The 27,190-nt window shown below is 37.7% G+C and overlaps 1 protein-coding gene across 2 annotated transcripts in view; it reads right to left on the bottom strand.

The window, feature by feature from the left end:
• stxbp1b (syntaxin binding protein 1b) overlaps nt 1-27,190 on the bottom strand; it is a 54,151-nt gene that overhangs the window by 18,612 nt on the left and 8,349 nt on the right. Inside the window, exons 1-6 of one of the 2 annotated variants that reach the window (XM_028578995.1) lie at nt 10,827-10,896; nt 10,456-10,505; nt 10,250-10,331; nt 7,799-7,875; nt 5,990-6,068; nt 2,316-2,419 (exon numbers count right to left, since the gene is read on the bottom strand). In XM_028578995.1, coding sequence (XP_028434796.1) covers nt 2,316-2,419; nt 5,990-6,068; nt 7,799-7,875; nt 10,250-10,331; nt 10,456-10,505; nt 10,827-10,839 — 405 coding nt within the window. In that variant the 5' untranslated portion in view covers nt 10,840-10,896. Of the gene's footprint in view, nt 1-2,315; nt 2,420-5,989; nt 6,069-7,798; nt 7,876-10,249; nt 10,332-10,455; nt 10,506-10,826; nt 10,897-27,190 lie in introns of those variants that run through there. The other variant, XM_028578994.1, reaches the window with a different exon arrangement.

Here is a 27,190-nt window from a genome sequence, read left to right as displayed (position 1 = left end):
TGTGTTTATTTAATAAATTCTGAAAAACATCAGGATCACCAATTTTTTGGACACAATTTCAATACATTTATTAATTATTATGGATAATTGACTTACATAACCTTTTAGCTAAAGTTGTAATGAGTTTAGGGATATGAAGCTTTTGAAGATAATCCAGTAAATTACGTTTATCTGTGTTTTTTGCCCCCAACGTTGGGAGGTACTGGTTATGGTTATGGTTAAGGTTAAGGTTAAGGTTAGGGTTAGGTGCCTTGAAGGCAGCGGTCGCAGCGCTGCCTGGAAGGAGCAGTTTGGGGCAAAAAATACCATAGAGCGTAAATGACATACTAAAATACTAATGTAGGAACTGACAGACCATTTCTATTGCAGAGCTGGTTAAAGGTAAAACAATACATAAAAATATCAGCCACCAGAAGCTTCTGTCTAAACGTATTAGCACTGGCACTCAAATGCTGACACTAATTAAATCCTTTTCCACACACATTCACCTAAAACATGCAGCCATCTGTTACCGACTCCATCACATGATAACAGTCCCTGTGCTTACTCTTGTCACACATCTTATCTGTGCTCCCATTGGCTGCAGAGTATGAGCATTATTTCTGTCAGCCAATGAGGTAAAGGGATGAGAGGAGGACAGGGGGCAGGGCTGCTATGATGTGTCCATCCCTTTCGGGATTACAACTACAGGAAAACAGCAGAGGATTGAAGGCTAAAGCTGATCCAACACAAAACACTGTTGGTCTTATCCTCCTCAGCGAGGAACTGTGTTTATATATTTTTTTTGTAAGTTGAAAGGAAGGATGTCGTTCCCATATTATCCACAAATGATAACAATATGTTTAAGATAACGAAAACATATTTTTAAAGTTGCTATAATCAATATATTACAACGTATAAAATGTCTATGTAATGTGAAATGCGTTGTTCATAGTAATGAACCTGCACAGAATTATCACAAACTCTGGAGTTAGCTCAGCTCTATGAAGCTTTTTGGTGTCTTTCAGCTCATTGGTTTGATTTTGTGGAACACAACTTTACTGTTTTGGTTCAGTGTCACTGCTCTTATCAGCCTCATTTAGGTGAACCCCTCAAAAAAAGGAAAAAGACACACATCAAAGAACAGCCATCACACATTAAAATAAAGCGCTAACAGTCAACGTTGCTGATTGAGGAATAGGCTATACCTGTACTAGCTCCTGTTTGTATCCAAATGCACATAGCTGGAATACAGTCTGAATAACTAACTTGTTTTGTATGAACAATCCAACAGAAATGTCTCGGTATTTTCAGGATTAACTTTTTAACTAGTGGCTACATGTTGGATGTTCAGTAAAACATAAAACACACACAAAGCGATAAGAGACATGACTCATGCAGCAATTAGACGCATGTTAGACTTTAAAGGTGAGTTTATTCCAGGTTTGTTGTTAAAATACACTGACCCACACAATAGCTATATGCACAATTACTTAATCTGTTAGAAAGAATAATCATTTTGGTTAATATGAGATACTAAGTTTGCATTGCAACACAAATGATGACTATGTTGTACTGTAATGCTAAACCTCAATGCTTAAGATGGCCTTGATATATTTATTTAAAGGTCCCGTGGCATGAAAATTTCACTTTATGAGGTTTTTTAACATTAGTATGCATTTCCCCAGCCTGCCTATGGGCCTCCTCTGGAATCCTTATGAGGTTATAAGGAGCAAGGTTACCACCCATTTCTCTGCTTTGTCCGCCCAGAGAATTTTGTCCACCCATGAGCGAGAGACAACATGGCGTTCAAATGAGCAAAGTGGCAGTTGGTCAAGGCCACACCCCCACTCTCCACCCACCTTGCCCCCCCTCTCTCCTCCTCAACAGCTACAGACACAGAAATGGCACATACTAAGTAAAGCTCATAGTGGGACTGGCTCTAGTGGCTGTAATACTGCACCAAGGTTGAATTTCAGGAAAGAGACTTCAGATACAGTATTAGGGGACTACTAAGGCCTATATAAAAGCATCCAAAGAGCACCATGTCATGGGACCTTCAAGAAAAACATAAAACATTAGTTTTACTGTATCCAACTTCCTCCAAAATGTTCATTCAGTTCCTAAGTGATGATGTAGTATACACAAAAGATTTAAATAATGCAATAAGAATACCCTACAAACAAACTCCACTCAAAGCAACAAGAGAGAGGCGGGTTTCTCTGCAGGCCTTATGCACTATTGAGCGAAAACCTTCCAAACCTCATCCATCATACCTGAGGTAGATGATTAATAGCAGCTGCTGTGGTCTTATCCCAGTCAAGACAATATTTTACCTGAGATTCATAGGGCAGAAAGGCGATGTGGATCTCAGTCAAGGCCTTCATGGCTTTGGAGGCGCGGGATTTGGTCAACAGTCCAAACAACAAGTCTGGAATTGCTGGCGAGAATCACAGAAAAACATGGTGACTTACTGAGATAGTTATTAGTTACATAAAAAAGAAATGGAAATGTTATGTCAATATTGAATGTTGTAACATTAAAATGATTCAATTCAACTAATATGTGTAGAGAATATAAGGTTTTCATCACGGTTTTTATACATACAAATAATTATGATTAATTCTGTGGCACTGGAGGAACTTTGTTTGAGAAAACAATAACCCTGATGATGTCATCAGTTAATTCAGTTTGGGCTGCGAGACAGAGAAAGTGACACATAGTTTAAAAGAACAGATTGAGTTGTTTTAGAGGAAAAGTGGGATCTAGCACCACCTAGAGTTGTTTGGAGGTGTGTGGCTTAAGGTACTTGTGAGACATGAAATATGTGAGTTTGAAGGTTTATCAGACACCAAAACACTGCATAGTAGGGCTGCCACCTCTTAGTCGATTAGTCGACTAATCGGTCGTTTTGGTCTTAGTCGACTAAGATTTCTTTAGTCGATTAGTCATTTTTTATGCTTATTCGTGCTTAATTACTTATTTCCAAGAAACTTCTGAGCACATTCATGGTAAACACAAGATTTAAAGTGGTGCTATTGCAGGATTGATTGTGGAGAAACTCAGTTTTACAGATGGTTAACTACATTTATATTGTAGTCTTAACCACCTCTCAAAGCGCACAGCTCTGTCAATTAAATCAACTAATCGATTAGTCGACAAAATCGTATAAGTGTTAGTCGACTAAGAATTTCTTTAGTCGAGGACAGCCCTACTGCATAGTGATTTGTAATACCATGAGGAAGAATTTTACAACAATGGAAAGTTATCACGACGAAAATCACTTTTTCTTTCATCGCAGGGATTGGCAGTTATATAGTATAAATTTGCTGTTCATGTTATAAAAACATCTGCAGGAGCAGTGCTTACACCAATTTCATTGGCCAACACAGTGCCTTGCTGGAGGATGTTGCATTGCATTGCTGCAAAAGTTATGCCAGGTTCAACATTTGTTTGCTGGGTAACCCTGTGTTTTTTTGCCATATCCTTCTGCATCTGCACCCCAACTGGGTGGTCTCAGTCTACATCTACAGTACTATGTTTTGGTTTAGAAACAAATATGTTTTGCTACGTTCATGCCTCACATCCACACTAATCCGGTGTTATCAAGGCCCTAGTCTCGCATTGCCAGACCTTCCTCCACAGGGTCTGGCTAGTCCTCGGGAAGGAACTTGTTTTCGGGAACATGCGTCAATTCAAAGGTTGTTTTAGTCGTGCAACAGGACTAACCCCCAATGGAAGAATCAGGAGAAAAAGAGACTTCAGGGACCATGACGATGACTGACTAATATGCCGATTTAGATTTTCTAAAGCTGAGCTCGTGGATCTATGTACTCAATTGGGTCCAGTAGAGAGGGCAAGGCGCCGGAACCGTGCCATATCCCGGTCCAAATACAGGTCCTAACCACTCTGGGGGCCACCGGCTGTTTCCAGAGGGAAATGGCAGAAAGCTAAGTGTTTTTTTTAAAATAAATATTATATATAATCTTCAACTTTATCACTAAGGCTTGTTTGGATATAGTTCTGTTAAATCTTATTATATACGTCTGGTATATTGAAGCTGTCCCCGAGTGCCATTATGCCTGCCATTTTGGACGATTTTATTAATAAAGGTAGTCTATAGATCAGGGTTCCATACACTGTGCAAGAACAGGCCGAAATTATAATTCAATTGGCAGCAATTCCCGAGCGTCTGAGAGGTTTTTATTTTATTTATTTATTTTTTTCTCCGCAAGTCGTCATGATTCGGTGTAACGAAAGAACTGCCAGGGTCATTAACATACTTATCAGCATTCACGAAGTGCTTTGCATTGACTATTTATGGTTAAAAATGGGCATGTACAGGGCGGGATAAGAGGCTGATCCACGTACGCACACTTGTAGTCAATCTGTGATTTATAAAGGGAACATTTCTTACAGGTGTGCGTACACACGGTTTTATAAATCTGACTTTTTTTCGGCGTATGCCATTTTAGGCTTTTGGGCATATGTACACTTATAGTAAGTAACCCCTGGCCTTTCTCCCAAATAGGCCCATCATCCGGCCATTCGCCCCTAGCCGTGCGCGACAGACACGAGCCAGGATGTCCTGCTACTATGCCACAATACTGTAGCCTATCAGACAAGGTATTCACAACAAGTAACATCTCAAAACCAATGATGATAATTGGGGTTGTGTTTATTAATGAAGCCTCAGCCTTCAAATAAAAACAAAATTCTACAATGCCATTACATCTGCACTGAAAATAAAATACAAATAATGAAATGTCACTGGCTACAGAAACCCCAAATTACACAAACTTGTAATTATAAAACAGTACAGAGTATTACTGACAACACTTTCAGAGATAAAGTAGGCTACTTTTGCTGTACCTGAACATAGGGATTAGATATTCTGTAGGCCTATACCAAAACTACACTGAGAGTGTTAGTTACTATATACTATAACTTATAACTATTCAAATATAATGTAAGCAAATTTAATGTTGGGGAAGTAAAAGTTTATCTGTTTCTCTTTCACAAACAACCACCAGGTCTTTGCCAGTTCCACAATAGTAAACGTAAATATGAAAGACAAGGAAAAACTGCACTCTGATGGAAGACGGATAGAAAGTGCAAGCTAGGATTTTTTGGTTAAACTTTTGGTTAAATTTGGTGAAATATTTAGCCCCCTTCCCTGTTTGTTAGCACGTTTAGAGTGGTACCAATGCCCGCCGGATGTTTTCCCGTTTAATTCAATATCATAGTCTCCATCCTAGCAGCAAAAGTGAGCTCACTAAAACCTCTCATATACAACGAAGTGAAATCGTGGTCAACCCGCGATTAATTTTTAACGCGTTTAATGTTTCAAATTAACCTAACAGAATTATTAAACACGTTAAGTTTGACAGCACTAAATGGCACGATCATTTTCATAATCATGATGCACAATCATGTTGATAGCTGACTATGCAATTCGCTAAGATATGGATAAAGGCAGCCTATTATAATGTGTCCTGCCCCTGGCACTTAACAGTAGGCTACCTCTTGCTGATGTGAAATTACCTCTGCTGTCTGTCCCTCATCATGACCAGGCTGTGGATGCTCTGTGAGCTTTTTGCATTTTGCTGCATCAGCAACATGTAGCATATAAGTGATCGTATTAGCGCCCCCTGCTGTTGGCTGTTGGCTGTATCACTGTTATTCGACTTTTTTGTTGGTTGGTTGGACGGCCGTTCTGGACTTTTCTCGAACGCACAGATTGTCAGTCCGTCCCTGCCTAAAGGGCAGTAATCATTACTGTCTTTTTTCCAAAAATGGGATGATTTAAAGTTGCTAATAATATGTTGGATTCATGTTTTTCATTTTCATTTTTGAAAAAACTATTAACAATTATTAACAATAATTTGGTGGCCCTGCAGTTACTCTGAGGACCCTCTAGGGGGCCCGGAGCCCCTATTAAAGATCTCTGGTCTAGACTAACTGTGAGTTAGCAATCTATATGTTGTTAGTGTGGAATGGATTTACTCACTGTCGGTAAAGAAGACGTGAGCTCCTCGGTACCTTGGAGACTTCGGGTCTCTGAAGTCATCAATCAGACCCTCAACAGACTGAGACAGAAGGGAACAATATTTTAGCTTATGGACTGATAAAAAACAAGGGAATGACACTTTGGACAATTCTTTATTTTATTTGAAAGTTAGTGAAAAGAAATATTAAAAACCCTCCATGTTTCTTATTTTATCATAACATGACTTTAAAAAGAACAACAATTGCAATCTTTATAAACCAAATTTACCATAAACCCAACTGGAACTGCATTTTGAAGTATTTATATGACAAAAAAATAAGCTTTTCTTAGTTGCTGGAAAATCCGTCATCCACGTTACAAGCTTTACAACATACAGCCCTGATGAAGAGCAGCGTACAGCCACTTCTCTAAACTTTGACCCAAATGGGCCTCTGTGTCCGTCAGACAGTATGTATGATATACTACCATATCAGTGGAGCAATAACTAGACTATATTACAACTCTCCAAATCTCAGAGAACACAGATGGGAGGAGTTATATTTTGAATGTGCACAAAGTTGTAAACATGAGCAGAAATCTTGCTGAAACACCCTGAGCTATTGAAGTCCAAGGGTTTAAAATGAATGTATGATTCACATGAATAAGTGCCACATGCACATTTAAAGAGAGTTACTTCCCCAACAAAAGACGCAAAAGAGGAGGGAAAGTAAATTAGGCCTACGTGTGTGTTGACTCAGCAGAGATAACATTAAATTAGAAAAAGTTTATCTACAAGAGAATAGTTGAAAGTAATACAAAATGCCTGAGGGCCTTATTTTTCTATATTTTCAATTGTTTCCAGCATAAATCTATGTAGAAATAGGTGCATACAAATTCAGTGTTTAATGCTTAAAATTATATGTCTCCTCACAAAATCTGGAAACAAAACCTATGCCATTGGGTTGCCAGGACAGCTGTGACTGGTTTGTGCCACTATTGTGCTTCTCTAACTTCTGTGCATCTCTAAATGCTTTCAGACATTATTTAGCATCTAAATATAATAGTCTTTCTTTTCCCAAAAAAATGCATACGGTAAGTGTATGACCATTAGCTATCCATTATTACAGCTACAGGACCTCAGGAGAACAGTCATGTAAGCGGTTTGCTCACGTCCATTATGCACGTTCGTCATACCTAGTTTAATACCTCTGGATTCGGCTACTAGTGAATGTTAAAAATGTTAAAAACATGACGTTTTAAACAAGGAACCTTTAATTGTTTGGGCTGGTAAGTTGATGTACCCCCAAATAAATTATCCGCTGAAATATAGAAGTTTCTTTCGCCATGCTAAGTCTGTGAAAAGTCTTTTTGGGCCATGGGGTGAAGTACCACCTTCATCCACTAAGCCCATGGTGGCTTTTACACATGGCGCTCTTCCTGGGGGCTTGGGCTGAGGCACAGGCTATAGCGTACCGAAACTCCACTACGCACCTTGTGCTACAAGTGTACGGCGCACTGGATGGGACCCATATCCCGATCCTTCCCCCATCCGATGGATACTGGGACTACAGTCATGTGAGTTACATGTTCGCTACGTCACAACTTATTCAGCAAAGCTGTTTCCATCTCCCATTTTGCACATTAACCTCAGGCGAGCGTAATTGTTTAAGTTTTTTCGAATTTTGCCGTTTCCTTCAACATTTTCTAATGTCATACTTAAAAATGCGCATAAAAATACATTGGAAACATGACTAATGAGACACTGTACGCACTGTACCATACAATCATACACATCCTCTATAGGAGCTGTATCTTTGTTGTATCTATTACCTCATCTGAGGGTGTGATCAGGTAGATGGCCTCCATGCTGGGCAGAGGCTCACGCGGCTTGCCTACGTCCTCTACAACTGGAGAGAACAGGAAAATAGTAATCAATACTCATCCATCAGCTTGATTAGAATAGAACTATGCTTTCTAACTTGGAGTTTAAACAAACTTCTCTACCCTGCACATTCCTGCACAAAGAAACGGAATTGTCCTTGAATGAGAGCAAACATTTTAAAACATTTAAACATTTAAAATGTATGTCAAATGTAGCATTACGTTTTGAAATAGTATTAATTTCTTAGATACTTCTGTATTTCAATGCCATTTACAGTAAACAGTTAAGCAGGTCAGTATGTTATTTGTTTCATTTAACATGTTTGTGTAGTGATCATTTCAGTTTAGCAGTTGCTGTCAGGGCTTTAGTCTCATTAATATGCTTTCTGTACGGTGGCCCTGAGAGGCCAATGCACTGCAACTTAAAAGAGAGAGAGAGAGAGAGAACACGTAAATAGATCACAAAACAACTGTGTTATGTGTTTTCTTAATGTGTTGTGTTTTCGTAATGTGTTGTGTTTTCTGAATGTGTTGTGTTTTCTTAATGTGTTGTGTTTTCGTAATGTGTTGTGTTTTCTGAATGTGTTGTGTTTTCTTAATGTGTTGTGTTTTCGTAATGTGTTGTGTTTTCTGAATGTGTTGTGTTTTCTTAATGTGTTGTGTTTTCGTAATGTGTTGTGTTTTCTGAATGTGTTGTGTTTTCTGAATGTGGTGTTTTCTTAATGTGTTGTGTTTTCTGAATGTGTTGTGTTTTCTTAATGTGTTGTGTTTTCGTAATGTGTTGTGTTTTCTGAATGTGTTGTGTTTTCGTAATGTGTTGTTTTCTGAATGTGTTGTGTTTTCTTATTATGCTGTGTTTTCTTAATGTTTTCTTAATGTGTTGTGTTTTCGTTATGTTTTGTGTTGTGATCTATTTGCATGTGTTTTCTTAAGTTGCAGAGCATTGGCCTCTCAGGGCCACCGTATTTCTGGACCAACTGTGACCCTTGCTATTATATCTGTTTTGACTAGATTATACTAGATGCATTTATTTCTTGTTAAGTAAACGCTTGTTTTATAGACATGTCTAATAACTTTTAGCTTGAACCTAAGTGGTCTCCATATCTTAATAAATTAAGGTTGATCGGTCTGCAGTCATGCCCCTTCAGTCTACCCCCATGTAGGTGGATCAATGACCCAACACACACTTGTTAGGCTAAGTTTTGTCTGTAAATAACCAACCTGTTAACAGCCAACTGTTTGATCTAGACTAGGCTGAGATTTGGTTGGAAAATTCTGATTCTGCTATACTGTATGACTGTACTGCAGCAGCCTCCCACTCAAGCTAGTTATACATCAGTAGTAAACTGGCACTAGCATTATTTAGCCATTAACCACACTGACAGTGAACATTCACGTATCTTATGTGCCACAAATCTCAGTGTGAAAGCCTTGGTTATTAATATGGTTGTTGGTGATCAGGAGTCTTCAGTTGATTTGTTTCACAACCGACTACACAACAGATCTTTGTCATTTTCCTCTTTCTCTCCTTATGTGACTTTGCGATTCTTTCCCTTGACAATTGGCACTTGATGATGCAATGCCGGTCTAGTCTATACAACAGGGCAGATTCTTAGGGTCTAGAAAAATGTTATAAAGTAAGTACAAGTCAGTCAAAAATATTTATTAGAAAAAAACCAAACCCACTGCTCTCTTTGGTGAGTTTTCAGATTCATTTTCAGTGATTTATTTAAATTTAATGTTTATTTAATCTGAAAGTCCTACACAAAATGTTCTTTTGCAGTTCAATCCAAATAAACAAAAACAAGATAGTTCATCTCAATGAAGATAAAGAAGATAATTCAGTTTACTGTCACAGAGAAGTGAAGAAACTAGAAAATATTCACATTTAAGGAGCTGGAATGTGATTAATCTGATTCCATCGCTTATCAAAATAGTTGGCGATTAATTTATCAGTTGTCAACTAATCGATTAATCTTTGCAACTCTACAGTATAAGTAATAGGTTGTTCTAGCTGAACTGAATTTATTTTTCCCTGCACTAAATTTAATTAAACTGATTTTAAAGCTGCAACTGAAGTGAACTCAGGTGACCAGGGTGGTACTTGCATACTGACATTCCAACTGTACCGTTCTTCTTTGCCTAAACCCAACTGTCCCGTTCTTTTCCCGTTCTTCTTTTCCTAAACTCAACTAACCCGTTCTTGTCCACCCACGATCTTTCCCTAAACCTAACTACGTCAAAAGTGACGCCAATAATTCTGACCAAGCGTGTTTAGAAAAAGAGTGTTTAAATAAGACGCTAAAGGAGACTTTTAGCATCAATAACATAACAACGCCAAAGGCACCTGACTAAGCGTCCGTATTTTACGCGATGGGAGTGAGAATGTGTTGTACTTACTGGTGATTCCCTCTGACATGATGTCTGTCATCTTACAGCAGGAGGAAATCATCCTCATGCTCAGCTTGTCCACCACCAGCACCTATAACACAGTTGCACACAGCAGGGGGCTTCATACGGATTTATTTTGATAGGTTGTATTCATATTCAGTGTCAAGCTCAAAGGGGAATGATGCCAAAGATAATGACAATAACAGAACCATTACCTTCCATTTTCCTTTTTCTCTTGCCTTCTTGATGACATTGTTCATTATCTCTGTGAAGAAGGGCAATGTAATTACAGATCAGTCAAGAGATCAACATAAAACCTGGATTCCACATAACAACATTATTCTAAATGTTTTAGTGTTATTAGATTGATTTACCATCAAAAGCATAGTATGTATGAAAACAAAAATATTAAAATGTTAATTTGATTTTAGGCTTGATTGTAGTGAGCTAGCTTGGCAAAAGCTACTGTTATCTATGCATGGACAGTGACATAAACAGTGACATGGACAATAAAGGCAGAAAAGCCCAAAGAAAAACGCTTCTTATTCTCTCCTTGCTTGACAACACACTCACTGACGTCACTCACTTAAAAGTTGCATTCTCGCTCTTACTTTCACTACTCTCGTAACAAAGGAATTGATATTGACATATGCAACGTAGTGCAAGATTCGCGGGCTTCCTACTACTTGTTCACATTTGGAAAATGCAGAGGGATGCGCCCCGGATCGTGAAGTTCGCCTACACAGAGTTTACATCCAATGCTGGAAAGAGCACCGCTAAATGTTGTTTAAGGGGTGATAGAAGGCAAAACTGATTTCACCCTGTCATAGTTCGGTGGGTAAAAAGGACATACATAGAAGCTCAAAATCCCACTGACACCCCTTTACTATGAAAAGCTCATATTTTGAAACTGCCGCTGAAAACGGGCGAATCTCAACAAAGCTGGAAGTTGACGTCAACCTCCCAAAAACCGGAACCTTTGTCAGCCCATGGGTGTATTAAGAGAACGGTCACGCCCCAACATTTACATAGGCTACACAACTGACCTGAGATCAGGTAGTCTTCTGAATCTAGCTAGGTCACGCAGATCTCTGCTATTCCATTACAAAATTCACTTCTGAAACTTTTTTATGCGAGAAATCAACTATGTAAAGCTCAAATATGGGCCACTTTACAAAAATGGATGGCTAATTGCAAATTTTGTCCCGACTGTGTGTCGGAGTTCAGCGCCGGTGCTGCCTGTGTTGCTGCATCGCCGCCCGGTCTGCCTTCCTGTGTACAGCTATGAGGTACTTGGAGCTCCGTCACGACTGGCAGCCCACAGCACTCCATACCCACGCAAAGTCTACGTCTCTTGGGCTAATAGACAACCAAATGCCCCTGCCTTGACAGAGCTCCAGGGCCTGCAACTCCCCTCTTCCTGCTAGCTAAATGCCTGGTGTATGTGAGTGAGAGCGCGGTCAGCAAGCTTGTTACACCAGCAATCTCTTACCACAGGTTTCAGTTAATCTTTTAATGTGTGTAATTATAATGTGTTGAGTTATTTAAACAAACGATTTGGGAAATAAACGCTGCTTCTCCACGAGTCTCATTGATAGAGCCTGCGGCTGAATGTAGCTCTATCAATGCTAGCCTCCTCTTAGAATTCCTCTGAAATTCAGAAATACTCATTAACTTGAAATCAGACACCGTTGTTAGCTTTATAAGACATTTATCTAGATGTTGTATACGTGGCATGACGAAATTCAAACCGTAAATATACTCGGAATTACGCCGAAAATGAAGCTAACTATCCGTGATTTGTAGCTACACAGGTAGCTAGGATTGAAGGGACAGTTGCAGATAACGAAAGCCCTAATCTTCACAAATATTCATTAATTTGAAATCGGACACCGTTGTTAGCTTTATAAGACATTTAGCTAGATGTTGTATACGTGGCATGACGCTGAATGAAGCTAACTATCCGTGATTTGTAGCTACAAACGGGTTACATCAAGCCGCAGGCTCTATCAATGGGACTCACGGACAAGCAGCGTTTATTTCCCCAATCGTTTGTTTAAATAACTCCACACATTAAAAGATTAACTGGAACTGTGGTAAGAGATTGCTGGTGTAACAAGCTCGCTGACCGCGCTCTCACTCACATACACGGGCCATTTAGCTAGCAGGAAGAGGGGAGTTGCAGGCATAGACAGTATATAAGGTTGCAGGCCCTGGAGCTCTGTCAGCAGGGGCATTTGGTTGTCCATTAGCGCAAAAAAACAGTGACTTTGCGCGGATATGGAGTGCTGTGGGCTGCCATTGACGGAGCTCCAAGTACCTCATAGCAGGTCTGTGAAGGAAGGCAGGCCGGGCGGCGAGGCAGCAACACAGGCAGCACCGGCCGCTGAACTCCGACACACAGTCTTACCAAATTTGCAATTGGCCATCAATTTTCGTAAAACGGCCCATATTTGAGCTTTATTTAGTTGATATAAAAAAAATGTCTCAGAAGTGAATTTAATAACCAAATAGCCCAATAAACAATGTACAACTTTGCAGTGTCTGAAATATGAGACCTGCTGTCGAGTCTCCCATGTGTTTCTATGTAGTTTGCTCAAATCAATCAGCACGTAGCTCACACAGGGTAGTTAAGGGCCTAATAAAATAGCATTTGGGCAATTTTCAGCCCAACCAATGTTACATACCCTATTAGAAGACCTTAAGGAACAGTGTAAAACACCCTATGTAATCATTCTATCACCCCTTTTAGAAAAACGTCAGTAAATAAACTCCCTTTGCAATCATGACAGTGGTGTCATTTTGTTTAATGTAGACCATCTTTTATTAGTATATCAGCTCTTTAAAGGTGCCAGAGTGGAGAAATGTAGGCAGTCTTGGACTCGACTCTTCTTTGGTAACTTGGACTTGGACTCAACTACAACACTGGGCACTTGTAAAGAGACTGATTGTCAGATCTCACCCAGGGTGCCACCTAGGCTGGAGCTGGCTCCATTCGCTGAAGAATGGAATACTGTTGAAGCCTCAGAAAAGTTTATATTATATTATTAGGAATCCATTCTGAAAAAATGGGGTTGGGGCAAGATTTAAAAACACAGGCTCTGTTTGCATGTATTGATATTTTTGAATTTCTTTTTTAAGGGCTATTCCATATCAGTCAACACAGTCTAACTCCCTACTCGTCAAATGTATGACGCATGGTCAAGGACCCTGGCGTCAAGTTTCAACGAAATAGGGGTACCCTTGATGTTATTTTTCGACGAGGGGGGTCCGTCAGATAGACATTCATGTTATTCCCTCACCGTCGGATATCGACGAAAGAAAAAAACACGCCCCCCGCCCCTTAACTCGAAATCTGTGACAGTTATTGGTATTTTTAGCCCAATAACCGCTGTTTTAATTAACATTATTCACGAGATAGTATCATGGTTTATATGTATTTCTTTTTATGTTATTGTTTCTGTATATTTCGGCCAGGGAAGCTGGATTGCTTTTTTTGTTGATTTATATTTTTTAAACTATAATGCTACATCTATCAACATTTATTTAGATGTTATCATGGTATTCATTTCTTTACTTTAATAATATTATTTCGGTCTTATTACCGGTGAAATATTACAGTATAGGCTAATACAGAACATTACGATATGATCCGAGCAGGAAGCATTCAAAGCCGATAGGCCTATCCCCCAATGCAATGCGGCCATTCATTTCAAAGAATCGGGCAGCGATCAGCTGGTCTTTAACGCCAGGATCGCTTCAATATACATATATACAGTCAGTGGTTGTGTCACCAGCAACAACACGTTGCTCAGTTTTATTCCAGTAAATTATGAACCATAATAACGTTTAAACGAATCCGCGAAAAACTCCGAAGTAGCGTAGTACGTCCGCTCGGCGGATCTGAAGATAAAAATATATAGGCCTAACATTCGTAATATTAATGTTTTTTCTAATGTTGTATTTGAGGAGTTAAACAATAAAGATTGTTATAATATTAAAATACAGTTTCATGTATTTGTTCACGTTTAAAGCGAATCCGCGGAAGTGACGTGGAAATTCCACATCTCGTCTGTGAAAGAATGTTCCACGTTGTACGTGAGAATTTACACAATAAAATACTAATAATGAAAAAATTGTGTTTTATATTTAGCACTTTTATTTGCCTTATATATACTATATAAAAAACCTACAGTTGAGTGTTTAGAAATACAGCCTAATGGCTTGTTTGACTAATTTGCATTTGTTTTGAATTGTACTGTTGTGAAAAACAATATACAAAGAGAAGCATTTTTTTATTTTATTTTCCATACATAGTTATTTAAAAACGCAATTTTCTAATTTTGCAGTTGATAAATATTAATAGCAAAGACTAAAGGGGAAAAACATAAGTATATTTATGTGTGGGACTTAGTTTGATTTAAAATCACACTGCATTATTAGTTGTTTTAAATAAATTACTTTTTTTGAAATATCAATTTATGGTAGGCCTAACATATTCATTATTATATTCAGAAGATGATCCTCATATCAATCACCGTGGTTACAGCTTGTAGCCATCCTAACCTTTGTAGCCTTTACTGAGACTACCTTTTCAAAATTAAGAAGGGACTAGTTTTAAGAAGCATTTTCAGGAAATTAAAAGGATAAGCAGATTGTTACTGAGGTTTTTGTTCACTGAGTAAGATGTATATAGCTTTGTTTGGGTATGTATACATATACAACATTTGTATGGCATTTTTGGCACACTTCTACCTCAGCACTACTGCACAAAGACAAAACTCACACATCTCATTCAAACATTTCACAAGCTGAGAAAAGGGTCATGACATGGGTCAGAGCAGTGGTTCCCAAACTTTTTTCCTTGGTGCCCCCCCCCTACTCATGTCTAAGAAAAGCTGACCCCCCCCCACACACACACACCTTTGAAACTGAAGTTGAGGTAACTCTCGAGATAGAGCTGGGTCAGAGGATATCAGAGGTCATAAATGATGAACCAATCCATCGGCTCTGCTCCTATAGGCCCAATTGTGTTCATATGGACAACATGCACCTTTGGCTGGAAGGCCCGTGTTGAAAGTGTGTGTTATCATTTAGAGCAGACACCCACGGTGAATCAGATGGTTTATGTTATACAAGGCTGCATTACAGAGAATTTTATTATGACTCTCATGAAGGTTGTGTAAGGAATAGAAACCAGTCTCTCCAGGCAAGCACACAGAATATGGTCTGCTCTATCTTTATTCTCCATGCCAAGTATGAGCTCTTATCCTCTGGCAGAAGATATGGGTAAACTTAACATTTCTAAACTATAAAAACGTTGATGATGATATAGGCCTAATTTGGACCTACCTCAATTAAAACTTTAAATAATGTTGCTTGAGATTGAGGGTGTGCAATAGCTTCATGATATGAAGCATGGTTGAGTTGCTCTTGTCACTGTTTGTGAAAGATGAGCAATAGATTGTTGCTGTGTGATGTGCTTCAGTCTAGCCTATATCACTTTGTTCATGTTGTTTTTTATTTTAAGTTTTTTTTTTTTTTTTTTTCTTCAAGTTTTATTTCAAAATACAAATAACAAAAATTCAATCATGTAGTATGATAGAAGATATAATACAAAAATGTATACAGATAATACATGAAATAAGAGAAGTACTATTTTAAACAAAAAAAAAAAAAAAAAAAAAAAAAAAGACAGACAGACTTTCAATAATGTTAAAAATAAGAGACAGCAAAATCACTTAAGGAAATTTAAGTAGATATCATATATTAGTATAGCTTTCTTATTAGATACCAACTTAAGAGACTCAAAGTACATGTCAAATTCAACTTGGAATAATTTGAAGCACGGTGTTGAGCTGGAAAATTTTGCCTTGTGGATATGAAACTTACCTAATAAAATAAAAAGATTTACAATATTACATAACTTCCAATCTTTACATTCAAAGTATGTAATAATATGTTTCCCTTCAAGTGTGATTGTATATTTTGTTTTAGATACCATATAATCTTCAAAACTTTTCCAGAATACAATACAAAATGAGCAACCATAAAAAAGATGGGTTAACGACTGTTGTTCTGTTTTACAAAAACTACAATAGTTATCAACAGGCATGAATTTCGAGATAAATAGGTTTGTAGGGTATATATTATGTAATATTTTCAAATGTAATTCCCTAACCTTGTTCGTGATACAATATCTAAAGGGAACAAGCCACGCCTTATGCCAGTTAACATCAGTAAAATGAGAATTCCAGAAAAATTTCCCACAAGGTGATATTTTCTTTAAATTTAGAAAGCATTTTCTAATGTGCTTATTGGTACAGTTACTGCTCATAATATCCATACCATTAATATAAAGAGTAAAATTAAAATCAGTAACTTCATTTTGTTTTTTATAACTTTTCATTAATTCTAAAATGCCAGTAGGTATAGATTTGAAAACTGAATTATATTCTTTGAACGTTATTGGGAATGCTTTCTCTCTGAGAAAAGATTCATAATTAAGTAAATGACCATTACAATCAAAAAGATCCTTCACAAAGATAATCTCTCTATTGATCCAATTTTGCAAATAGAGTGACTTGTTCCCCCTAGTGATGCATTCATTATTCCATAAGATAGACTTGTGTGGAGAAAAGTTGTGAGAATGACATAACTTCCAGGCCAAAAGAGCTTGTTGATAAAATTGGGATAGTTTTAGTGGCAATCTTGTAATATTGTAGTTACATTTTAATACAAATTTAAGACCTCCTACACTATTAAAAATGTTATTGGGGATAAAGTACCACAAAGACTCAGGTGCTCTCAAACATTCCTTCAACCATTTCACCTTAAAGGTGTAATTCAAGTCCAAAAAGTCTAGAAGTTCAAATCCACCTTCATCCTTACAACCAGAGAGCACTGCTTTTTTTAAATGATGGTGTATGTTTTTCCATACAAAATTCGTAAATATGGAATTTATGTCTTTACATGTTGAATCATGGACATTGAGAGAGAGGGCAGGGTAAACAAATCTTGAAATCCCTTCTGCTTTTGTTAAAAGAATCCTACCTAGAATAGAAATGTCTCTTTGAAGCCATAAATTCAGTATTGTTTTAGTCTTCTTCAATTTAGATGAAAAATTAAGTTGTTGACGTTCCTTGTGGTCCTTGCAGATATGAATACCTAAATATTTGACACATTTCTTAACAGGTATATTAAACATTTTTTCCTCTTCAGTCTGATACAAACATAAAATTACATTTAGATTTGTTAAGTGTTAAACCCGAAGCATTGGAAAATTGGTCAATTAGGGATATAGCATATTCAATCTGATGTTTGTCACTCAAAAAGAGAGCCGTATCATCCGCTAGTTGAGTAACTCTAATTTCCTTACCAAAAATAGACAAACCTTTAAAAATATGATTATGTCGAATATGTAATGACAGTAATTCAACCACCAGCAGGAACAAGAACGGTGAAATAGGGCAGCCTTGGCGAACTGATCTCAGTACAGGAAATCTTTTTGTGGTATTTGGATATAATATCACAGAGCTATTAATATTTTTATAAAACATTTCAACTGCAGATATAAAATTTTGTCCAAAATCAAAAATTTGAAGTGCTTTGAGTAAAAAATAGTGTTCTACCGTATCAAATGCTTTATAAAAATCAAGAAATACTATCAGTGCATCAGTATTGATGTTGTCAGAATAGTCCAGCAGGTCGAGAACAAGTCTTATATTAGAGCTAATGTGACGCTTAGACATAAAACCTGTTTGCGTTTCACTAATTATCTCATGAAGACCTCTTTTTAATCGTTTAGCAAAAATTAATGATACAATTTTGTAGTCAATATTTAAGAGCGTAATAGGTCTCCAATTTTCTATCAAAAAATTATCCTTATCAGGTTTAGGAAGAAGACATATTAAACCTTGTTTCATACTTGTGGACAATTCCTTTTTTAAAATGCACTCTTTGAATAAATCAAATAGAGGGTTTTCAATGATTTCCCAAAAATGCAAATAAAATTCAACTGAAAGCCCATCATTACCCGGAGATTATTTCTGAGATTTCCCCTTTAGTAATGGGACGTTCGCATTCCATTTTAAATTGTTCAGATATAGTTGGTGTAAATGCTTTAACTGACTCGATAAATCTATCACATTGATCAAACTGGATATTTGACTTATATATATTGCTGTAAAATGTACCAACATATGTTGAAATGTCTAAAGAATTAGAAGTGACATTATCATTAATTTTAAGAGTGGTTAAATTATTTCTCTTACGATTTCGTTTCTCTAAAGCAAAAAAATAACTCGAATTTCTTTCCCCTTGTTCCAACCATTTTGCTCGAGATCTTACAAATGCCCCTTTAGCCATTTCAATATACATATTATCAATTTCCTCTTTTAATTTTTTCAACGTTATTTCTTCTTCCTCTGAAAGATTATCCTTAGTCATTAAAACATTCAATTTATCCATACTAAGTATTTCTTTAGCTAAGTTAATTTTTTTAACTGCTTTACTACGTTTAATTGCTATTTCTCTAATTTTAAACTTAAGATATTCCCATTTTTGTATAGGATCTCCTTCATTATTACCAAATACGCTTTTGGCTGCTCTTTTGACTGAATCACAAAACTCACCATCTTTTAATAAATTATTATTTAGTTTCCAATAACCGCGTATATTACCATATTGTTGTTTTGTTCCTACTAAGTGGATTGAAATTAATTTATGATCAGAAAGTGGGGCATAGCTATGAGATGATTCTGACACAAATTGCAGACAAGAGGGAGATATAAACCATAAATCAATTCTAGACTGTAAGGACCTACTGACGTTACTCCATGTAAATTCTTTAATGTCAGGGTTTAAGAAACGCCAAATATCTATAACTGCTAGTTGTTCACAAATATATGCAGTACTTTTGAATCTTGAATGTGAAATTAATCTTACAGGTACTCTGTCTACAAGATCATCTGGAGCATCATTATAATCGCCTCCAATAATCAAGTGTGCATCCTTATATTTGTTTTTAAAGGCTTCAAGTTTCATACATAGATGAAAAAACATATTTTTTGCTAAAGCTGTATTGTTATAGTTATATAAATTACAAACTATAAAGAAGGAATTGTCAAATTTGAAAATCAAGATTATCCATCTGCCTTCATTGGAGATCACTGATTCAACTATATCTCCTTTAAAATTGTTAAGGAGAATGGCAACACCTGCTGATTGTTGAGAAGCATGACAATAATAACATGTATCACCCCATTGAGCACGCCAAAATTTTACATCACTGTCCACAGAATGAGTCTCTTGTAAAAAAATCAAATCAGCATTATTTCGTCTTCAGAACAAAAAGATTTATTTCCTTTTGGTGCTGTCACGTATACCCCTGACATTAAGAGATATTATTTTTAAGGAACTAAAAGGGAAGTCTGTCATAAAGAAAGAAAAAAATAAAAATAAAATCTGAACTAGATATCTGTTAAGGTTATAGAAACTAGTTAAGTAAAATATGCTCTGAAATAGAGGATATCAGAAATTAACTCACCGTCAGGTGGGAGACTCTTAACATGAGTACCTCAGTTAATTCTTAACAAAATAATCATTTTAACTAGTGGAGTGAACATATTGCCCTTTGAATTATACACAGGGAGAACCGAATAACCCCTTATGATTGGGTGGCATATTTAACTTAAACATTTACCTCACAATAAGGGAATTATAACAAGTTAAGCAGTGTGAACATTTTACCTTATAATAGAAATATAACAAGTTATGCAGTGTGTCTCACACCGTTGATGATGATAGCAGGACCCTGCCATTTAGTTTTCTTTCCATTCTTGCTTCACAAGAGGCCAAAGTTTATTTCTGCACTGTCTCTCCTGTTGAGTTAAATCCTCAGTCATCCGAAGGTTCTTTCTCTTCATGACATCAGCGTTGAGGGAAGCTCTCCATAAGTTGAATCTGAAGGTGCGCATGGTGAACTGAATGATGATGGGACGTGTGCTTTTATCCTCTCTTGGGCGTCCAACCCTGTGCACGGTGTCCACCATGAATCCAAGCTTGCTCTTTTCCTCTGGGATGATTTCAGCAATGATCTCCAGCACCTCCTTCCTCACATCCTCATTGCTTCTTTCTGGGAGATTCAGAAGACGGAGATTCCATCTCCTACTGTACCGCTCCGACTCTTCTTGTTTCTCTCTCAGGGTTGTCATCTGGTCACTCATCTTCTTCACTGTGTCATCGGTTCCTTTCCACTGGATTTCCAGCCCTTTGACGTTTTCTTGCACTTTAGCAATCTCAGCTGTATTTTTCATTATCATTTCTTCAAACTTCAAAAAACGATCATTCAAGCCATTAATGGCTTTTAGGATGTCAGCATTCGATACCGATTCATCTTCTTTAGTGCAGACCTTCTTGGGATTTGGGCTTTTCGTGGGAGTATCAGGAAGAGGTGTACATAAACCAGAGAACGAATTATCAAAATCTATATCTACCATCAGGCCTCCCTTTCTCACACTCTTGGCGTCTCTCTTTGACATCTTAGCACACGTATCCTGGCTGTTAGCAAAATTACATCGCACTACGCACGTGTCCTGGAATAGCAAAACTTTGGCTAACAGCTAACAGTTCGTAAGCTAGTTGCTACTTTACAAAGATTGATCCGCAAAAGTCCTTTTGTTCAGGCGAAATAACTTACTAGATTCGAGAGCAACGTCCCACTCCTTGATTTATCGATACTTTATATTAAATGCATCAATTTAGACCATTGGTACTCAGTCAGAGTCTCGGAGCTCAGAAAAAGAAGTCTACATAGGTCGCCATCTTGGACCAACCCCTTTTTTTTTTTTTATTTTAAGTATGTCAGCTGTATGATAAAACAATATGTCAAGTCTTATTTGTGAAGCATTTGAACTCAAGGCAAATATACCTCTGGGGACAATAAAGTAGGCTATCTCCTGCTAAGTGGTCTCCATGATGTGTAAAAATTAAAACGTTGTCGTAGGACTATAGCAAACACATCGTTGGAAAGGTCTCAACCTGGAGAGTAACATATGTCAGTCTGAAGAGGATACATTACTCCTGCTTTGAAATATTGACCTCTGAACCTTGAACCCAGTACATGTATGAAGGCCTGTCATTTAGCAACAGAAGGTTCTACACACATAAAACCAGCTGTTATAGAAAGCTCTGGACCTCAGCTGTCATGTAGATATGGTCACCAAATTACCTACTGTAAGCACTGTCAAATATGGTAATAAGCTATTTTCACCTATTTAACGATTCGATTTTTAAAATCTGATGACACCAGTGTGTTCTCCATCCCAAAAACCCCAGGGTGTATCCAAAATTATACACTGCCAACTTCTACTTATGAGAAATATACCAATATACTTTAAAACTACAACTCCCATAAGAAACGCCACAGAAGCTGTTACAAAGCTTGAGCACTTGTAGTTTTTCCGGGGTGGGTGGGGGGACTCGTTCGGCTCCTCTTTCTGCTGTCTGCCGTGAAATGGCTTGATTCCATTTCAGATTGAGGCCGCCCGCCGGCCGGCCGAGCACACAATATATGAGACAAATACATGAAACTGTATTTTATTATTATAACTATCTTTATTGTTTAACTCCTCAAATACAACGTTAGAAAAAAACATCAATATTACGAATATTATATATTTTTATCTTCTAATCCGCTGAGCGGGAAGTAATACGTCACTTCCGGAGTTTTCCGCGGATTCGTTTAAACGTTATTATGGTTCATAACTTACTGGAACAAAACTGAGCAACGTGTTGTTGCTGGTGACACAATCACTGACTGTATATATGTATATTGAAGCGATCCTGGCGTTAAAGACCAGCTGATCGCTGCCCGATTCTTTGAAATGAATGGCCGCATTGCATTGTGGGATAGGCCTTGAATGCTTCCTGCTCGGATCATATCGTAATGTTCTATTGGAACCTAATAAGACCGAAATAATATTATTAAAGTAAAGAAATGAATACAATGATAACATCTAAATAAATGTTGATAGATGTAGCATTATAGTTTAAAAAATATAAATCAACAAAAAAGCAATCCAGCTTCCCTGGCCGAAATATACCGAAATAATAACATAAAAAGAAATACATATAAACCATGATACTATCTCGTGAATATTGTTGATTAAAACAGCGGTTATTGGGCTAAAAATACCAATAACTGTCACAGATTTCGAGTTAAGGGGCGGGGGGGGGTGTTTTTTTCTTTCGTCGGTATCCGACGGTGAGGGAATAACATGAATGTCTATCTGACGGACCCCCCTCGTCGAAAAATAACGTCAAGGGTACCCCTATTTCGTTGAAACTTGACGCCAGGGTCCTTGACCATGCGTCATACATTTGACGAGTAGGGAGTGAGACTGTGTTGTATCAGTAGTACAAGTACCAATACAGCAAAATGTCAATCATTCCTTGATTTTAACATGGTCCAGTCCAAAAGACCTTGAGTGGGATACAGAGGGGCTTCTTTGAAGTTTGACATTCTTTGATTTAATGAGAAAACTATTGAGAGTTACTGAAAATGTTCCTAAAAACAAAAAAAACATTTAAACTAGAGGTGGGCGATATATTGTTTAGACGATAATATCCAAATTGTTGTCTGGATGATATGCAAAATTGGGATATCGAATATTTCATAATTTGTACAATCCGACCCCCCAAACATGAAAAGAGCTAAAGAGAAAACAAATAGTGCACACTATAACCTTCTAAACAATTATATGTAGCGATTTTAATACTGTAGGGGTTTGTTTGACTGTATATTTTTGTACAAAATCACGATCGTCCCGCACGAGAGTAATCTGCTACTAGTTCTTACCTGTGCGTTATGACGTTCACTCATGTCAACAAAGATGGCGGTGCGCGATTGTGCAGTGGCTCTCCTCTCGGTGTATATTTATACAAGTACGTACAGCCACACTGAACTAATCAATACAGGACTACGATACAACACAGCCATTACGAGAGCCTTCCAGGCGGCTCATAACATCCCGGAGGAAATAGCCTGACCGAGCCCTCCAGGTTGTTGTCAGCGCTAGCACGCCGAGCTAGCTATCTACCGGCAGAATGAGAACATAACTCCGGCACGACCAGAGGCGGAGGACTGCATTTTTGTGCACAATGAATGGAGTACCAACTGCAGGATTGTTGCCCAGTACGGCTCACCTGACCTGGAGCCGTGTTGGTAATATACTGACCATTTTATTTACTACGAAAACAGCACACTGCCGTCTACATAGCCCCCGATGCTAACGTTCGCAAAAGTTTGGTTCACTGCTAACCATAGTGAACAAACTGCAGCACGATCACCTGAATACGGGATACACTGGACTTTAACAAGGCGTCCTAAAAGTCTGTTCCCCTCCAGCTTTCTCTCAGCATGTAGATTGTGTTACTAGAGGGAAGAACACACTAGACCATGTATACTCTAACATCAAAAAAGCACACAGAACTGCACCTCTCCCTCACCTGGGCCAGTCAGATCACATCAAACTCCTGATCCCAGCATAAGTCCCGGTCAGAAGGACTATACAGCCAAGTAGGACTATCAGAACCTAGTCTGACCCGGCCCTGTCCCAGCTCCAGGACTGCTTCCAATAAGGACATGGTTGTGTACAATATGTTACAGAACAGAGCCCTTTGTTTATTGTTATGATTTCATCTTGCTTGTACATTTTCCCAAGAGAACCACTGAAATAGCCTCCGAACAGGGCTTCTTTTAACTTCTAGAAGGATTTCAAAAATATCGTCTGAATATCGATATCGAGATATTGAAAAAAAATATTGAGATATTCATTTTTGTCAATATCTCCCACCCCTAATTTAAACATGTTTGGCAAATAAATGTGATTTTGAAGTTGGCTTTTATGATTACTTTAGCACAGCCGCATTAACCCAGGGATCCCCAGAATAAAAATTATCTGAGCCCCTAATGATCTCACCATTTCTAGTCCAGAATGAGTGGAGGTTAGGGCATGTCTAGAATTGGTGTGTGAGGGTGCAAACTCGATCCTAAAGCTTATTATATGGCTTGTTTACTTTTACTTTTTGAGTAATGCAACATATGTATTACTTTAAATTGTATTAGATTATATTATAAATGTTCTTAAGACATGATTTCCAAAATTTCTAAGTGAAGGACATGCGTCTTTTTTTCTCTGTGCTGATTGTTTCTTGGCTGATGAGTGTCTGGTAAAAGATTGCCACCAATCTTCTACTTCCTTGTCGAACATTAATTAGCATTTTGAATGCATGATGTTGATAAGGGAGACTTCATAAAGTGCCAGATTTGCAGACATCGGAAAAGGTGTACTTTGTGGAAGCTTAAGTACGAATTTATTTAGTAAGATGTTTTGACTCTTTAAAATAAGAGGCATGTTTCAAACATGTGGCCTCTCCTAACAGAAGTAAAGAGTCATTGCTATTGAGATGATACACCGTCTCATCGCATTTGTGTAAACTGGCAGGCCATCTTGGCACTTTGTCCACCATTTGTACCTCATGTCAGCTACATATAAGTATAAATTAAGTTCACCCAAATATCTCTCTTATTTATGTTTTAATTACAGCTGGTTGTGACGGGTCAGTGATTGGATCACTAGTTCAATGTTCACCTTATAAGTGTGAGATAGCCAATAAATATTTGCATTTTTAAGTGAACACCCCTTTTGAGACTATATCGACAGTTCAGTGAATCCTGAACCCTGAGTCCAGGGTGGTGCCCTGTTATTATTTATTCATTTCTAATAAAGTTAATAATATTGATAAAATACTGTAATTGCTAATAACTGAAACCAGTTTCTCAGATGAACTTTGGAAGTACAAAACATTATTATACAGTTTATAATGTAACACTCCAAAGAAAGCTGGAATAATTTGGATAGTGAATAATGTTCATCTAAAAATATATTTTTCTTTACATAATGTGACAAGAGGATTTCAAGCATGTATGATTCTCAGTATAGTTGAAAAAGCAAATTTCTAAAATATCTGTATGCGGGTAAGTTGGTCCACTATTACAGTAAGCAAGACAAAAGATGCTACAATGTAACGTTAATGGGCAATTGGACATCTTAAATTTAAGTCCACAAAAGTGCCGTTTTTGCCATTGACATGGTCAGATTATTATTTTGTGTCTGATAACATTATAGTTTTTGTTGTTATTAATTATTTACTTTAACATGAAACAGCCTCAATCACTATATCGCCAAACCTACCTGATTCTGTATGAAAAAAAATAAACCTTACACATTCAAAGTCGACACAAAGAAATTAATCTATCTAAAGGTTGGTTCATCTTTCTACTGTTCCAACAATCACCACTCTGGTTTGGTTGAAATAAAATCTGGGGAGTTTGGCGATGGCGATTTAGGAGCGGTTTCTGGTTAAACAAAAAGGATCTTACTCTTTAACAAAAAAGGTATATCTCTGTATGGATCCTTTCGCAATGTTGTCAGACACTTTATGATAACAATCTGAGCCTGTCAGTGGCAAAAACAGCACTTCTAGTGGAAACTGACAATGTACATTTGCCCTATAGGGTTACATTGCAGCCTGGTTTGCCGCTGCCAGTTAAAGCATTTTCACTCAATACTGGACCAATCTAAAGATTTTTGTTCACATTAGTCACTTAGATACCAATGCATGGGAGAATAGGGTGCAGGTTGAAAAAAAAAAAACTTTAATGACCACACATACCAAAATGACACAAGCACACAATCTCATGATTGTGCAAATCCTTTTCCACAGTGTACGCAGCTGCAGTGTAACGGGACAGCAGGGAAACAGAGGGACAGAGGAATAACACTATCCCTCATGAGGAAACAGCATTACCACACAAACAAAATAATAAGATAGACACTGTAATATAATCATATAACCAATAATATAAAAAGTATTTAACTTATTAGATACAGAATAGCATGTGTCAGATTCACTTGTGTTGCCGAGGAGCATCCTGTTTTCTTTCACTGGAGGTTTAAGCATCAGTCCTGTCTGTCAGACTGAACAGTGCTGGGAGGAACAGGCCCACTGCAATCACTGCCTTTAATCTGCCAATCCTCCCAATCCTCTTACCCCATCCACAGCTCCCCACTACTATTTCTGGGCCGTTTCTGTGTCAGCAGATGTGACGTGATAGCAGCATCACTGGCTCACAAACAAGCATACACATGCGCACGCATGCACGCACACACATGGTTACACAGCACTTGTCAACATGTCCAGCATGACCAGCTTCCACAGAGAGCCATTCTGACATTTCACTTGAGAAGTTGCTCCTGATAGTGTCATAAGCACATAGTAAGCAATAGTAAGCCAACTGTGTGGCTAATGACAATAATTGCGAATGACATAACATTAGTTTTTATTCTTTAATCACAAATGTTTATCAGAAATGTAAGGCCGAGTTTATATGATTTATCACTAAACATTTCTATAAAGGTGGATCAGATGTCTGTCAGCATGACTGAGTCTGAGACAGACAGCTTTCTGAAGGGGAAGCTAGTGATTACAGTTAGTGTGAATGGTCCTGTTTATCCATTGGGTCAGCAGGATTAAGTGGAAGTGTCCGTGAAAGAATGGGACACGGCCTGACAAGAAGATTTCACAGGCGAGACAAACAACAACAGGCTGCTGCTGCTGTGGCAGATAGATAATACAGGTTTATAATATTGTATTTTATCACAGTAACTAACTGTAACTATGTAAGGGAGCAGCTCCTCTCCTCTGGCAAACACTATGGCAACTCAGCGACATATAAGAAGAGAAGATTGTACTGTTTATTATATTAGTTTCAACACTGTCTGACTTACTGTAACCTCTCCAACCCTGCCACAAGCACTACTGCGTCCATGTTAAAATTATATAAAATTATAAAATGACCAGACCGTCCTAATGTAGAAACGACCA

This window comes from Perca flavescens, chromosome 5 (assembly GCF_004354835.1).
Source record: "Perca flavescens isolate YP-PL-M2 chromosome 5, PFLA_1.0, whole genome shotgun sequence".
Lineage (NCBI taxonomy): Eukaryota > Metazoa > Chordata > Actinopteri > Perciformes > Percidae > Perca > Perca flavescens.
The sequence above is the reverse complement of the archived record's forward strand: the minus strand, read 5'-3'. Positions and strand labels throughout refer to the sequence as shown.